General features: G+C 38.2%; 1 protein-coding gene across 12 annotated transcripts in view; it reads right to left on the reverse strand.

Moving 5' to 3' along the window:
* Positions 1 to 280: 280 nt before the first annotated feature.
* CHD7 (chromodomain helicase DNA binding protein 7) overlaps positions 281 to 16742 on the reverse strand; it is a 199346-nt gene continuing 182884 nt past the window's right edge. For 9 of the 12 annotated variants that reach the window (XM_044423944.1, XM_044423945.1, XM_044423948.1 and 6 more), the window contains 15 exons: positions 16326 to 16415; positions 15815 to 15918; positions 14396 to 14525; positions 14023 to 14095; positions 13761 to 13812; positions 12879 to 13107; positions 12527 to 12735; positions 11168 to 11854; positions 10198 to 10358; positions 7916 to 8143; positions 7115 to 7558; positions 5407 to 5628; positions 4835 to 4975; positions 4217 to 4321; positions 281 to 2138 (listed from right to left, as the gene is read on the reverse strand). In XM_044423944.1, coding sequence (XP_044279879.1) covers positions 1191 to 2138; positions 4217 to 4321; positions 4835 to 4975; positions 5407 to 5628; positions 7115 to 7558; positions 7916 to 8143; positions 10198 to 10358; positions 11168 to 11854; positions 12527 to 12735; positions 12879 to 13107; positions 13761 to 13812; positions 14023 to 14095; positions 14396 to 14525; positions 15815 to 15918; positions 16326 to 16415 — 3823 coding nt within the window. In that variant the 3' untranslated portion in view covers positions 281 to 1190. The remainder of the gene's footprint in view (positions 2139 to 4216; positions 4322 to 4834; positions 4976 to 5406; positions 5629 to 7114; positions 7559 to 7915; positions 8144 to 10197; positions 10359 to 11167; positions 11855 to 12526; positions 12736 to 12878; positions 13108 to 13760; positions 13813 to 14022; positions 14096 to 14395; positions 14526 to 15814; positions 15919 to 16325; positions 16416 to 16742) is intronic. The other 3 variants (XM_044423952.1, XM_044423954.1, XM_044423953.1) reach the window with 3 other exon arrangements.

Genomic DNA, 16742 nt, shown 5'->3' on the forward strand with positions numbered 1-16742 from the left:
ACAAGCCCTTCTGAGAGAGCAATACAGGGTTTTGTGTGTCTTTCTGAAGCTTTAGCTAGAATGGAATAATACAAACATAATTCAGGGTTTTTCTTCTTGTCTATTTCTCAGAGACTACCAATTCAGTATATTTAAGAGAAAAGCTGGTAAAAAATGAAGTATAAAATATAGCAAAAAAAAGGGGGGGGGAGCAGCAAATGATGTATTTGCAAATACAAAAAATAAGCAGACCCCAGTTGTTATTCCCCTAATCACTATATTCTATAAATTAAATCTCTGCATATCATGAGTCACTTTTATTAAAAGCATCATTACTACAGTTGGCAGCAATTTACACCTTATCTTACATGATAGCAGTTTCCAAGGGAAAAAAAATAAAAAGACATCACAACAAGAAAAACAAATACATTTACAAAGTCATGTCTGTAAACTTCAAGGCTAGTTTAGAGTTGAGGTAATCTGTTTAGCTTGTGGCTAAAGTTAACAAAGTCCTTTAATTTAAAAAGGTACCTGATTTTAATTTTTTTTTTTTTGTTTTACCAGTGCATTATAAGATCATGAGACGATTTAACTGTAGTTTTATCCTGCAAGAACCTTTTCAGTGGGTAATTTCTAAAAGGTACTCTTCACATTCAACAGCTGCCTTATTATTGCTGTGTCTCAAGACAGAGAGACATTCACACTATCATGGAGATTGTCAGAGAATGTGTGTGTATGTGCACGAGTGAACCCCCATACAGTCAAAATGATGCGCAAGTATGATATGTATGCTAAATTTCATCTTGACCTTCACAGCAAAGAATAAAAATAAAAAATTAAATATATAACTTCATACTTCCTTTAAGCAGCACTTCCTTCTATTTAGTGCCACTCTATTACAAATTGCTGCTTTTATAATACCAATGGTACCAAAAGGAAAAAAAGAGCAGAGCATTATGTCAATTTCCTTAAAAAGACATGATCACCTCTCAATTTCATCTCTCCTAGGGATAATAAATAATGCACTGCACAATACTTAATGACCAAGATACCTTTTGACACATCTGTATAACATGACTTGAACTTTTTGTTTGCTACACTATGTTACAGAACAGCTTATAAAAACTAAGTATGGACATTAACTGTGAGTGTAAACAGTAGGACTACCACTTGTCAAAAGTTTAAAACACTTTAACAGTAACTGGTACTGCTTACTCATCATTTTCATTGTTTTCTATTTCATCCCCCCCATCAAGCGAGTCTAATTCTTCACCCTGTGCTATTTCATCTTCTAAAGCGGAGGAATCTGCAGTTTTATCAAGGCTCTCCTCTGCATCACTGCCGTCTAGATTTTCTTCATCTTTAAAGGCAGCTCCTTCAGTTTTATCAGTAACCTTCACTTCACTGGAGCCCACTGCATTCTGAAGTCCTGCTAATGCTGGGAAACCAGGTAGTGTCAATCCTCCCAGTCCTGGAGGTAGAAACATAGATGGGTAGAACAGGCCAGGAGCCATGGTTGACAGAAGGAAAGGATTGAAGGTCAGAGGGTTGGCAGGCAATCCAGTGTTGGTTGTGGTGGTGGCAGCGGCTGCAGTAGCAGTTGCACTGACAGATCCACAGGCAGAGTCAGTAGCAGAAATAGTGTCTGTGCTTTTCTCAGAGTCTTTGTTCTCCTCTTCATTCTTAGTCTTCTTTTCTTCTACTTTTGAAGTGCCATCTTCAGTTTCTCCTTGACTGGAAGCCATAGTGGTGTTTCCAGAAGCAGCTGTTATTGGGTTATTCAACAATCCACTTAGTCCAAACATGTTGGGCAACCCTGCCATACCTGGCAACATCAGAGGCAGCATGGCAGTTGGATTTTTAGAATCGCCTCCAGCAGCAGCAGCAGCAGCTGTCGCTAGTCCTGGAGGGAAGCCCATGAGACCTGCAAGCTGGAGAGACTGGAGGTTCTGTAAATTCTGAAGGCTTGTGAGATCCATTCCAGCAAACAGACTGTTCATTAGAAGTGGGTTAATTCCCGAAGTTGAAGCTACAGCAGCAGCAGCTGCAGCTGCTTTGGCAATTTCACTTTTTGGCCTTCTCCCTCTTCTGCTTGCTCCCTCTTCCCGCACAACAGGTCCTGTGAGAAGACGGTCAAACATAGATTCTGGAACAAAGCCCTGTAAAGGGAAGAGAGCAAATTCCATGTCTGTAGACTGAGCATTTCATGTTGGGTAGTCATGTGACACCTAAAAGAATGTAATACCAAAGACAAGGAGAACAACACATATTCTGTCAATTAGATTATGTTTAACACCATAGTTTCATCCACTATGTAACAAGGGCCAGGCACTGAACAAGCTAGCAATGCAAGACAACCCACCCCATGAGTAAGGTAGGCAGAGTGGGCTGGGCTGTTTGCAGAATAAGCCATGGTATGCCCAATTGAAAGCCAGTGTGGTGTACTCATTAAGAGTGTGGGACCGGGACTCAGAAGGTCTGGGTTCTAGTCCCCACTCAGCCATAGAGGTACCTGGGTGACTTTGGGCCAGTCACAGACTCTCAGCCCAACCTACCTCATAGGGTTGTTGTTGTGAGGATAGGGTTGAGAGGAGGAGGAAGAGGAGAATTATGTAAGCCACCTTGAGTTCCTTGTAAGAAAAGAAAGGTGGGAAATAAATAAAATAAATATATATTTTAATGGCTAATTCTTCTCTTCCTTGCTTCTTACAGCAGTTACCCCAGTGGAAAAGGTGAAAAGCACTGAGAAGTGTCAGTTCAAAATAAAATTGAAATGTCTACATTGCTAAAGGGAAGTTCTTAACCCTGTCCCCATTTTCTTCCTCTTTGCCAGTGCTTGTTTTAAAAAATTGACAGTTAGGCAACTGACAGCTGTCAGCTGTTCATGATTTAGCCTATATGGAATGACACTGCATCAAGCTGTTAGTGTTTGACAGCTAAAACTGACAAAGGCACTGACCAGGCAAGACAGTGTATATTAGAAAGTCATAAGGGTGCACTTGTGCAACTATGAAAGAGTGATATAAAATAAAATTTAAATTGAAGTCCTGTGTGCACATTTCCAGGGCCATTTAAAAAAGCGGGGGGGTGGAGAAGAGGAAGAGGCAAACCAGTGAAGTCTGCTACAAAATGCCCCTTGGGCATCAATAGAAAGGTTGTAACTGGGTACCATGGTGGAGCCATGGATAAGATTGCAAGAAGCAACAAGAGGGCTTTACTACTCTCCCCATAGCCAACAATGGTGTCCCCCCCCCCCCCCCCCCCGCTAAGTTCAGTGACATGACAACCTATTGTGGATTACACAATCCTTAGCACAAATCATGGTTTGTCAGGGTGGCTTGTTATTCCAAACAATTGCAGGAACTTGCTGTTGGAAGTGGTGGCTAGTTAACTATGAAAATGTTAAGACCTGGAAAATGGCTGGAAAGATGGGCAGCTGGGGACAGCTGGCTGGTGGGATGGGCGGGGGGAAGCTCTTAAAAAGTAAAAAGGAGAAGGGGGTGTTTCTGAACTCTCCCTCCATTAACTTCACATCTCTAGTTACCCACAATGGTTTGCCATGTCATGTGAACCCAATGAATACATTTCTAACCATTTCTCAGGTATGTCTTACATTAAACTCCTCCAACACTGAAGTTCCTTAAACTGTGAATTAGCAGAGGTATCCCATGTGTCAGGCTATTACTTTTATATTAAGAAATACAAGCACACAAACAAAACAGCTGTAAGGAACACATAGAAACATAAGGAAATGCTCACAAGTCAATCCTTCCAAAGAAATATACCAGTAAAATGCCCTCTTTGGCTAGTGTGGAAGGTATACAAAAGCTTTAATAAATAAAATATAGTATTATGCAAGTCTTTCTCTGAGAACTGCCAGGTTTGTTGGGTTTTCAGAAAACACAATTGTCTGCACACATGCCTGAAATTTGAGAAAGGCAGTAAAGCCTCCCAGAATTTGAAAACAGCCCACCTCTGATTGCTTTCTTGAACAAGATCTATTTACCAGTGTGGAAAGTTTTAGTCTACAATCAGTTTTGCATGTGTTAATCATTTAAAACACACACCCATGAAACACAAAAAATTTCACCCACTTGGTTCTCACTAGATAATAATCTCAGCATGAAATAACTGTTCTTCCTTCTCTAAGTTTTGAAAATGTTCAGACCACAAATGTTTTAACTCCTCTTCCAGTTAAGAAACAAAAAACCTAGCCAGAAATACAAACTCTACTTACAGACTGTTTAACTATGTCGGTCCAGTCTGGAGCAACAGCAAATTCAGGATTTTCTTCCAGCCATCTTGGCAGGTCCTTCATTGGTGGGGCCATAGCTCCACCCATCTAATAAAATATATTAAATTTCATTAAATAAAAGAAAACTTGCTAGCATGTATTTCATATCCAGTTAATCTAAAGTATCTGATTATTGATCAGAGAATGCAGTACTGGTAATCAAAATATGGCCCATAACATTCAAGTCAGCCATTAGTGATGCATCAAGTACAAAAAACACTTGCATTTGTTAAATATTTTAGGAATCTTGCACCTCAAAATCCAGAATGGCGCACAATTAGAAGGGCCCAACTACCATGGATGCAGGCAATGGAGAATTACAGAATGCCAAACAGATAGTTGTCCAGTCTCTGATCGCAAGACCTTCAGTGAAGGACAGTCTATCACCCTTTGATTCCATATAGATACTCTGAAAGGACTGCTACAAAAGTCAGTGGAAATTATAGGCCTCCCAGGTTCCAGAAAATGCACCTTATTCAAATGTAATTGCTACCAGAAACAGCAATCAGTAATGGGGTGGGGGGGGAGAGAAAGAGAACGGACCCCTAGTCACAGCATTACCTTCTTGCCATTTCGCTTATTCACAACAGGAACCCTTTCTTCTCCAGTTAAGGTGTTTATATCCAGTTTATTAGGATTTCGACATCTGTGCCGTTTCTGCTTCGGCTTCTGAAATGGGGAAAACAGCACATCTGCACTCTTCTAAGAAAAGAGGAAAAGTATAATGTGCGACTTTGCAGATTATTATCTTGTCTATAAGAATAGCTGATCAGCCCAAGGAAGCACTTTTATTTTTTTTTAAATACATGTTTATATTCAAGAATGGATTTTAGTCTGAACAATAATTAGCACATTTATATAATAAACAACCTTCATTTTTAGCTTTCATTATAAAGGCATAATCTTACAAATGAAAACACATTTTTTCAGGTGGAGGCTTTAAAATACATAAAAGCACTTCACATTAAAATTAAATTTCTAACATCTTCATGAATAGAGATACTTCTTACTAATATTATAGCAGAGTGGTAAAAGTAGTATTTTTGAAGAAACTAACAGTTTTGGAAATCCAGTTTAGTGAAAACAGTCAAAATTTGGTTTCAAAAATATTTCCATGATTAACACCCACTTACTGGTACATAACTTGGCATATCAACAGTGTATGTAGGATGCAATTTAAGCCATTCAACTAAATCCTTGCTTTTAGGAGCCTCCTCTCCCACCAGCCTGGTCCCATCCTCCATATTAATGACGGAGATGTGAGTGTCAGGATCCAGTTGTCCAGGAGATGGAATGTTTCTCGGTGGGAGGGTCTCAATTTCTTCATCAAATACTTTGGTCACTTCTGCATCCTCCTATAAAAAGTTGACAAATGGAACAACTTTCAAAAGAAGGTGATACAGCAGAAGTTATTTATAAATACATACTGCTTAAAACTGGATTACCTCCATGTAGCAATTAAATTTGGGGTTAGGAATTTTTTTTAGCAAGAGAGAAGTATTACATTTCTGAGAAGCTCTTGGAGGCCACATTCCAGTGGTGGATGGCCAAAACTGCAGAAGATACTGACTCTGTAGCTAAACGAACTAATGAGTAAACTAATCCTAAGAAAAGGTATTTCAGGTTTTTAGAATGGGGAAAACAAGAAAAGCTGGTGCTTAAGAAAAAAGGGGATTCAGCCATCTGTGAATCATTGGCGTGACAGATTGGAGCCCTGGGTCTGAGGTTATGCACCCCCACTTTAGCTTATTATTGATGTAAGCAACATCCATCTTTGTATTTACCTATTTATCTAGGATTATGACAAGAATTTTGGTTTTTAAATTTTAGCACCTTTGTATCAACAGCATACTATTCTCTATGTTTCACAGTGATTTGGATCCAAACATAATTTGAGCAGACCCATTGAATTCAATGGGATTTAAGTTAGTGTTAGTAATGAGCAACTTAAGTTCCCATAGCTTCAGTGGTCTACTCTACATATGTAAGCTTGGATCCAAATTAGGTTAATTTCCTATATTTACAAATGCTCAAACCCTACACAAAGATTATATGACACTAAAATTTGATATTTTACTCATTATATTCTCTAGTTTGAGGAGAACCAAATTTGCAGAGATAAGGGTATTCAGTATTTATTAGTTTTTATAGCACAACATGGCGTAGTGGTGAAGAGCATGGGACTGGGACTCAGACGATCCGGGTTCGAGTCCCCACTCAGCCACGGAGCCAACTGGGTGACTTTGGGCCAGTCACGGACTCTCAGCCCAGCCTACCTCACAGGGTTGTTGTTGTGGGGATAAGATGGAGGAGCAGATATAAGCTGCCTTGAGCCCTTTGTAGGAAAAAGGCAGGATATAAATCAAAAAATTAAAATTAAATCAAAATTTGTTTTCTTGCTATTTTCCTTGCAACAACCCTTTTTAAGGTTGGTTATTATTATTTATATGATACTGTTTGAAGATGTCCTTGAGAAATAATGGCTTAGAAAAAGCCACCTAGCAAATTCATGGCAAAGACATGATTTAAACTGCAGATTTCCTTAGGCATTCTATCACACCAACTCAAAATACTCCAATAGTCCACATGAGGAAAAAGCTAAACTATAACCTCTCTTCCATAGCTATTTTTGCTCTGTAGAGGAAAGTGAAAGAAAACTTTTATTTAGCTATTTTAAGGTTCTTAACTAAGATGTTTATATGACTAATATGATGTCAGATTATGAACAGAAAACTAAAAATACAAAATAAAATACTCTGGAATTAAAATGACATTTTTGTTGCTGAGCCTCATGTAACATATAATAAAGAATTAACAACAAAGAAAAAACTTCTTTCTTACTGCTGTCACTGATGCTCGCTTGTTGCTCATAAATAACAGATCAAGCCCTTCTACATTTTTCCTTCTTCCTCTCCTTCTTTTCATAGGTGGTTCTACATCAATTAAAGAACCATTTAGCAGATGCCTTGTGGGTGTGCGTGAAAGACCTGCTTGTAGCAGCTCCATCTGAGTTTTAAAGGCATCAGACACTGGTGTGGAAACATTAGGTAATAGAAACTTCGAAGAAACAGCTGAAAAAGTTGAGGTAGAACTTGTTGCCTCTTGTGAGGCTTTTGATAAGTCTACAATTTTTTCTTGTCCATTTTCTGAGACAACTTGTGACTCTCGCAACTGGGCAACCATTTCCATGAGATTTCTCCTCTTGGCTGCCCTTTCAGCCTCAATTTCTATCTTTCTCCTCCTCCTCCTCCGTTGGCGTGGAACTGATAAATTGAGTGCATCTTCCTAATGAAAAATGAACAAAATCATTATGAGCAATGTAATAACCTTACTATTTTGCATGGCTTTTGCCTGGCTTCAACTGTATATACATTTTAAACTATGAAAGAAACTTATGAATTGCAGAAACCAAACTAGATACATGTTGTCAGACTACTGCTACTTGCTACAGTGAAAGTTATTGGTTTTACTCTAACAATGATGATAACATTTCAGATTTTAATGGAATTTGTTTTTTCTTCTGAGAAGTTGCATTTACATCTATGCATGCTTCTTCTATTGCCCTTTTAACCCTTTCAGCCCTGGTTTTATTTCTTTAAAAATGAATATGTACAAATATGTGTTCCCGCATACAAAACATGCCTTGGATAACTGAGGAGAAACTGTGATATCTTCATTGCCACTGATGCTGGCTTGACCAACCATGGAGAGCTCTGCAAAGCTTCTTTTCTGTAAAGGGCTGTCCACAGCTGTTGGTGTATACCCTGGTATAAGTCCCTGGAAATCAAACATCTGGCGTCTATTTACTGGCCACTTCCCTTTCAACACTGCTTCACAGATGTTGTCTAATCGGTTGATCATTACTCGATCCTGCAGAAAAGAAAATACATAGCTGTAGAAACTTCCTGAGAGCAGGCTCCATGCAGGCACAGAGCCCATATCAATGATGCACAGAGATCACAAAGATGAACAGGTCCTATTTGGAAGAAAATTAGTTAACTTGAAAACAGATCTCATGCAAAGAAATGCAGAAAAATAGACACATGTCATTTACATTATTGAAAATTATGAGGAACTTGGGAGCTTTTACAGCCAAAACACAGAAACCACCTGACACACATTTTCTAAACCCTCACTGTTGCTTATTTATACAAATAGAATGATCATTCTTGTATCTCAGAATCTTAGCCTTCACTATGTCAGAGCCAACAAGCTGCAATTCTGTCCCAGGAAGTGGTTCCTCATTAGTGTCACTATTAATAAAGTTCAATGCTATGAAATGGGCACCAACCTAGGGACATCTAATAAATGTCAATTCTAATTCCACACCCATTATCACTCCCGGTTTCACCGAAGCATGCACATTAAAAAATTCTAATTACAGTTTAGCCCACTTAGAATAGATGCAAACACAAACCATTTTCTACTTCACAGAAAAATGCCTTAAAACATAATCAAATAAAAGAATCAGTATGATTCATTTTTTATTCTAATAGTTAATAATGTTGCATAATTTCCCCAGAAGTATTTGCTTGACATCCATTCTTTTACTATTTCCATGCCATGAAGAAATATTTTCCTAAGTTTTTGATTAATGACATTAAAAATAATCTGATGATTATTCTATTTATCTGTTGTTTTATTAAATGCTTCACATATTGTTACACTGTATTGATCTTACTTAGTCTACATTGATTGAAACTGACTTGGATATTCCTCTGTAGAAAATAGGATAAAAATATTTTAAACATATAAAATGTATCAAAACAAATATCAACTTTTGAAGATTAGCCATTGATTATTGAAGAGATCAACCTTCATCTCCCTGAACTATGGAACAGTATAAAAGCCACTGGCAGATCCCAGCAGCTGGAGTTGGCTGCTTGCTTTCCCCAGGAATAAGCCTATTACAGCAAGGGTTATTTTTTCCCCTAAACCAGATGGCCCTGTTATGGTGATTAGGAAGCTTAAGACTATTACTACTTTATTTCTCTCTAGCACCCTTTGAAACCAGGAACTGAGCTGCATATAGAATGAGTGTGATATCACTGCTGCACAGTTCTAGCTACTTTGTTCATTAAAATATTTTTAAATGGTAGCCAAAAATAAAAGCTACAGCATTACTTGTTGTTTAGTAGAACATGTATCTAGAATCTGTCTACACTAAAACTGGTCTGGTACAGGTCAGCAGTATCCCTTTATTTTACTTCCTTCAGACACAAAAAAGTAGCTCTCTGAATCTTGGGATACATATGATGACCACTTTTATTTCCACAAATACCACAAGGCTAACCTTATTTTTCCATTGGTTGGTTTTACAATTTTGTGGGGAGGAGCTACACACTCCCTAAAGCAAAAGGCTATAGCTCACTGTATCTCAAACTTTTTGAACTTGGGTCTTTCCCCCTTTGATTTTGCCTCTAAAATAAGACCCAGACCCAAAGAGCTGCCTGAAGAACTCTTCACATATATGGAGGCTTCCAAAGATGTCCCTTCTCTTTTGCAGCTCCTTCCCAAACCTGCTTTAGAAAGCTGGGAAAGTTTGTGGTTCTTAATAGCTTGCTCTGAATGAGGCAGCACACAGCTGCGACTATTGGTTCAGTGGCACCAGAGATGAAGGAAAGGCTGCCATAGTGAAATGGACGTAGCAACAGAGCAAGATCTAGAATAGGCAAAGGTATTTTGTCCTCCCTCTACTGGTACCAAGCATGAAAAGTTGGTATGGCCCTGTGGCCCTAGTGGGCCACTTAACTGATTGAATACACTTAGTTAAGCTTGGCAATCCATACACCCTTTGAGGATCAGTCAGGCTTCCTCAAGGAGGAAGCCTGACAGTTTGAGAAACACTATTTAGGGCATGAAGCACTTCAGTCTTCAAAAGTGGTTAACATGAAATGGTAGAAATCACTTTGTATTGAACCAACCTTAGGCCAAAAAGAAAAGGCAAATGTTCTTTCATGGAGCAACTGGGCTACTGATGGATCTCCATCTTCCATATAAAATCCATCACGTGTTTCATCCCTTGCAGTGCTCAGGGATGCATTGCTTTCTTCATCAAAATTTTTACCCTGAGAAATTGTTCCTGCTGAAAATATTAACCAATAAGAATTAGCCACAAAAGTAAGGAACTCATGATTATTAGATTGCAATTTTGATCTGACAGACATTTTTTTAACATGGAATTTTCTGTACCATCACAGGGACTCACTATTCACTCAAATGAATACTGTACTCTTTTTCATTCTGGAGGTGCAGATTAATACAGTAATTGAACTGTTAGTACATTTATAAACAAACCAAGTAATTTCATAGTATGATTGCACATTCAATTTTCTAAGGTAGCTATAAGTGTTTGGGGCAGATCATAATACCTTTTAGAGTCTGTGTGTTCTACTTTTATTACAATGGTAAGTTAAGGGAAGTTACAATTTGTCAATCAGCTCAGGATGAATTCAGACAGTTTATATTGCACTGTAGAGATCCCTGGTCTGTTAGAATCTAGCCTGTAACAGTGGTTTTCAATCAGACTTTCCTAGCAAACTTTTGCCTACCAGTATTGATCTGCTCTTACAATGTATAATATTCTCACAGAACAATGGGAAGAGCAAACAAAACTTGCCAGTGCTCCTAGAATCTTCAGCAACGTAGAAATTCTTCAGCGGACAAGTCAACATGTGAAGAGTTCTTACAATTGCACATTACACAAAAGTTTGAATAGGATTAAATTTAAAGTGGATCTCAATATTGTCTGTCAGGAAAATTGCATATTGACTTACCAAATAAAGTCAATATTAATCTTACAAAGATATTTACTATACCATATAAAATATAATGCATGAGAGAAACTAATATAATACAGATAAAAACCCCCTCACATTACTCTTAGTTGATTACCTTCAGGTTGGGAAGATTCTTCTGATTTGTCATCATCATCAAGTTTTTCTTCTTCTTCATCATCTGAACCTTTTTCAGAAATAGATTTTGGATCTACTTCTGTACTCAATTCTATGTCTTTTATTTCACATTTAACAGAAACAGACTCAGCTTCAACATCACATTCCTCCTTATCACTTTTCACTGCCACATCTGTTGCTTCTTCCTCCTCTTTACTGCCAGGCTTTTCTTTGGCTGATGATTTCTCAGGTCCTTCTAATTTAACTTCAGCTTGCTCTAAAGATTTTTCCTCTTGAGCTGGTGTTGATGGGATAATAGAGGTTGTCTGACTGCAGCAAATACCCAGTGGATTTAATAAAGATATAGTATTCAGATTACCTCCACCTCTGTTTTGAGCAAAGTTTTTGTGAGAATCAAGAAAGGAAAGTTCAGGGTCATTCAGGATATGATAATCTGTCCTGCTGACACCATGTTTAGCAGCGCCAATCAGCAAATCTTTATCATGCTTGCCACATTCCCACCACTCTGGCAAATCCAAACTTGGCTGGCACAGCTTTAGCCTCTCCACCAGTTGTGGGTGATGGAGAACCTGCTCTCGGACTTTCCGCAAGAGCTCTATGCGATACAAAGTTCGAGAAGCCCGTTCCTCAGTTATTGGTTCAATCACTGTGGAAAGATCAGGGGGTTCTGTAAGAAAAGCAATGAATACATAACTATTAGGAAGGTTTTACAATTACCATATTTTACTACATAAAAATGTTATCCAAAGCTGCCTGATTTTTAAATGTAAATATGATTACTTTTTGAAATCAAAAGTTTGGATACATTTAGGAAACTTACTATGGGTTGATGTATCAAATTGAAAGTCAAAATCATCAAAAGAAAAAAGCTTAGAATTCAGCAAAAGAAAAAGGTATCAAAAAAGTACAAGGCCAAGAGCTATGCTGGCAGGAAGCGATGCTGCAGAGAAGGAAATGGGCAATACTATCGCAGTGTCAGTTAACAATAGCTCCATGCAGGCATTTAGTCCAGTCATGTGTAGGCTAAAAAGATGAGGGAAAACACACAAGCCATGCCTCTGGCATTGCCATATGAATTGGCCCCATCCTTGCTGTCCCTAAACTTGCCACTGAAGATGAGTAGAACAGTCTGCATGATCCTGAACTTGCAAGCTTTCTGCATGTGAAGGGTGTCAATGGATGCACATGTATGCAAATTAGGAAGAAGGGTGTGTGAAAGGGCAACAGAGAAGATGAAAGTAGAATTTTGAATACAACATCCCCTTTTGTACTTATCAGGTATCAATATCTTAATATCGTACGCTCATTTTACTAGATGAATGGCTATAAATGAACCTACCTTCATCTGATTTGGCTGGCATTCGGCACACTCGCCTGCACATAGCTACAAAACAAATGAAGTACTTCTCCAAACTTTCATCAGACTTCTTATCGAGTCTTGCAAAGGCTCTGAACTGGTTCCAGTCAAACTGTTGCTTTATAGGGTCAAAAATGACCCCAAAAGTAGATACAACACGATAAAAATCTGCTTCTTCTCTTCTTGTCCATCTGGAAAAAGGAAAAAAATCAGCATGTCAGAACACTTCTAAGAGTTTTCACTCTAATCTGATACCAGGTTCTATTTGGAATAAGAATAGTCATGTTGCAAGCAGATACTCATTTCTAGGAGAAAGAAACCTGAAGAAACTCACTTTTGACGCTTTTCTGTTATTATAGCTTCTCTTTCAGCCTCTAATGCTCTAACTTCTTCACGAGGTCGGCGCCGGCGCCGGTCAGTCTTCATTAGTGCCTCTTGCCTCATTTGTTGCCTTTTATAACTACGTTGATAGGCAGTAATGAGGCGACGTAAACGTGTGGTCAGGGTTGAAGTGTTAGGCCAGTAGAGTTGGCCAAAATCAGCATTGCTTTCACTGTGCTTGCCTACAGAATATTACCAAGAATTATATTAAGCATTTATAACTAATGGTAATTCACCATGTATGAAAAGAAAGTGGCCTTAGAAATTCTCAATACAAATTAGTATAACAATCAGGAAAGATCTTTCTTAATGCTAGAGGAATTCTCAAAGATATGAACTCCACTGTAATAAGCAACAATTTCATCAACAATTTGATGGTAGCACTCAACTATACTACAGAATATGGATTAAAATGGCCATACCATATAAACATTATGTTCATCGGTTTTGCTAATATGGATTTTCTACCACCATGCTAAATTCACAGACACATTTCTACTTTCTCTAAAATCATTGGGGCTTGTGCAGTAGGTTTCCCTATTTAAGCAGACTGAACAAGACATCTACAAAGTAGAAACATAGAACAGTAGTATTGGAAAGGGTCCATAAGGGCATTGGGTCCATCTCCTTGCTCAATGCAGTACTCCAAGTAAAAATATTTAAAAGTAGCAAATCATTATTAGAAGAGATACAAAGCTATCAAAAATGTTTAACATTTCAAATCTTAAACTTGAAAACAAGTGCATCTTAATATACTGCTATCAACAGTGTACTGCATTTGCATTATTAAAATTCTTTTCTTTCCCTTCTTCTCCCAACTTTAATGAAAACTTACTTGTGTGGAGCTCTATGGATTCTTCCTTGTCAGAAGGGGAGTTTGCAAATTCCTTTGGAAAAATAAGAGTTACTTCAATGTTTATATTCTGAATAATTGAGCTTTAAGAAAGGAAGTGACCTTCCAAAAAGTGAACAACATTGTGTTACCAGATAACCTTCCCTATTCACATGAGATAATGCATAATGCATTAATAATTTAAATAAGATATTTAAATATTGCACATCAATAAAAGTTATATATTAGATGTCAAGACTCTTACATCAATTTCATCCTTGAATGGTGTCCTGGTTGGTTTATATTCTGGATCTTCATCCTCTCTGTCAAAATCACCTCTACATGACATCACAGGGAAAAAAAAACTATAAGAGTTAAAGCAGAAATCTGCCCCAGTTTTGAGAGGGACAATGGTAAAGCCCCACCACACAAATAAAAGCCTCCATATTCCTTTTAGTGCTAGTTATTTATCCATAAACATTCATTCTAAACTAAATTTCAATTGCTTTACCACAAATATTAGCTTGAAATTTTGTTACAAAAAAGAGATTCCTCAAATGTGATGCAGCAGGTCACACCAGACCAGCATATATGATAATGTCATGAAGTTTATTAATTTTGTATAATATCTTTCTTACCCATCACCACCATCTGGTAATATATCTGTCCCTCTCTGCTCAGCAGCTATGGCCTTGGCATCAGGCATACCAACACGTTCCAGAAAACACAAAGTAGAATCTGCTCTCATTGAATTGTACTTCTCATAGCCTGCACCCAGATATAAATAAATAAGTAAATGCATGCATATCACAAGCATCTAAGTATAAGCAAAAATGATTTGATAACAATTATACTGATATAGAACTAATTAGACAACACTTTCAGCTATTTAAGTAACACAGGAGAATGTGTCATACATCTGTGACAAAGGGAGTGATACTGAAGATTCCTCAGGAGTGCACAAGCGGGTGAGCAAGAAAGAAAGAAAGGTGACTCTATGGAGAAACAACCATGGTTAAGACATACAAATGAGTCTTACTAGTTACCCTTTGACCTCTGTGTGTGAACACCCCCTGACCCACTTTCCTTTTAAGTACTATTGACGATATCAAAACTAGCACTTTAAGTGAGAAATGCATATGTGGACAAATACATAAAGCCAGAGGACCTGCCTTATTTGGTTTAGGATGCTGCATGTCAATAAGACAACACTATTCCCTCTGTGGTTTTCCAACTGTTGTTTGCTTTTTCTTATTGCCCAAGTTGACTAGATGGAAAATGGCAGATCCCAACAGTGCACGGCAGGAAAATGATTTTTAGACTAGACTTGCCTCAGCTGAGCCCACAGAACAGAACAGAACTGTGGTACATAGGCAGAGCAGCACAATTCAATTAGGATATGTACTACAACACACTGTCCTTAACTGCTGTAGAGCCTCAAGCCAAACTGTAATCATGAAAGGTTTCATAAGCCATCATTCTCCCCTTTAGTCAGGCTGGGCTGCTGAGAATACCTCTGCAACCTCCAGAGAATTGGGATTATAATCAGGAATTGCTCACTGTATATATCATGCCAGCTCTGCATCCACAGCCTTTCAAAGTTAACAAGGCTGCATCCCACTCAAGGGAGCCGGGAGTTCTCAGCACTGACATTTGTGAAATATTGCTTGGAACAAAGCCCAGGAGGCACTTGTACAGATTAATAGCAGAGGTTAAGCCCACCGTCCACTTTGACACTGCCTGGCAGAGTTAGCAAGTGAAACAGTGCTGGAAGCAGTTTATGGAGATCTATAATACTACTTGGCTATTATTTAAACAAATATGGTTTTGTGCTATTTACCGCCAAGAAAGTAATGTTTTCTTTTGAAATGTTCTGCAAACATTTAAAAACAGCATCTGATATTTACAACTCAAATAGGTTTTTTTAATGTGGAAGGAAAAAAGAGAGAGAGAAGCCAACGATCTTTTGGAACTGTACTTGCTAATATTATGACTGAATATTGGTATACACAAAAAGCTTTACCAAGGAGTTCTGTTCAAAGGGAAGCATCACTTACCATGCTTGAAAACGCCTATTAAAAGGGACTTATCTGCTTCCTTGTCCCACCAGTCTGTAGGAACTTCAGCATGAAATGGTTCAGGAATCCAAATATCAACCTCACTATAAAAAGTTACATATTTAGAAATGCAGTTGATGATTAAGTATTACATTTAAGTATATTCATGCTAAACGTTAGAAGGACAAACTGTGTATAATTAAAATTACACAAGAAACTGATATGCCTGAGTAAGGAACAGAAACAGTAGAGCTGTTCAAGTGATTAGCACACTTTCCACATTCTTTCCATTTTTATATTAAATATCAGAATTCAGCCACAACAGTTAATATTGGATTCATCCACCTAGATATACCCACACTCACCAAAAACTCAAAAGCTTCAAAAGTGATTTAATAAAATGGCATGAACAGATATTCAGTGCAAAGTCTTTAAATTCCTCTAATTAAAAATATACACTCACAGATTATAGTGAGCATAAAACAACAAATAAGCCTGAATTCGTACTAACCTTGAGTCAGCACCCTCTAAGATCTTGTCAGCTTGGTCCCCTATAACTTCTTGCCTCAGATAGTACAGCATGCGGACACGCAGCAGGACCCTGGAGAGGAAACAGAGAGGGGGGGGGAAAGTTCTTAACTTCAGGACTGTTTGCCAACAGTGGCTTTTGGCAGCTGCTGCTGTTCATCCATCATCCTGCCAAGGCTGATTAGCCATGCTGTATGGTAGGCTTGAAGCGTGACAGATGGTGGCACATAATCACCTCTGTGTGGTGCTTTCTGCTGGCTTCCAACAGGCCTGCCTGGCAACCACTTAGACTGCACAGAGAGGGATCGAGCTCAGCCCAACCCAGGCGCATTTCATTTAGTTCTACCTAGTGCAGCTTGTGAAGTTTAGACACGTACTCTACCACTGCCTCTGAAGTATT

This window comes from Varanus komodoensis, unplaced genomic scaffold (genome assembly GCF_004798865.1).
Source record: "Varanus komodoensis strain SLA01 unplaced genomic scaffold, ASM479886v1 scaffold14_1, whole genome shotgun sequence".
In the NCBI taxonomy this organism is placed as follows: Eukaryota; Metazoa; Chordata; class Lepidosauria; order Squamata; family Varanidae; genus Varanus; species Varanus komodoensis.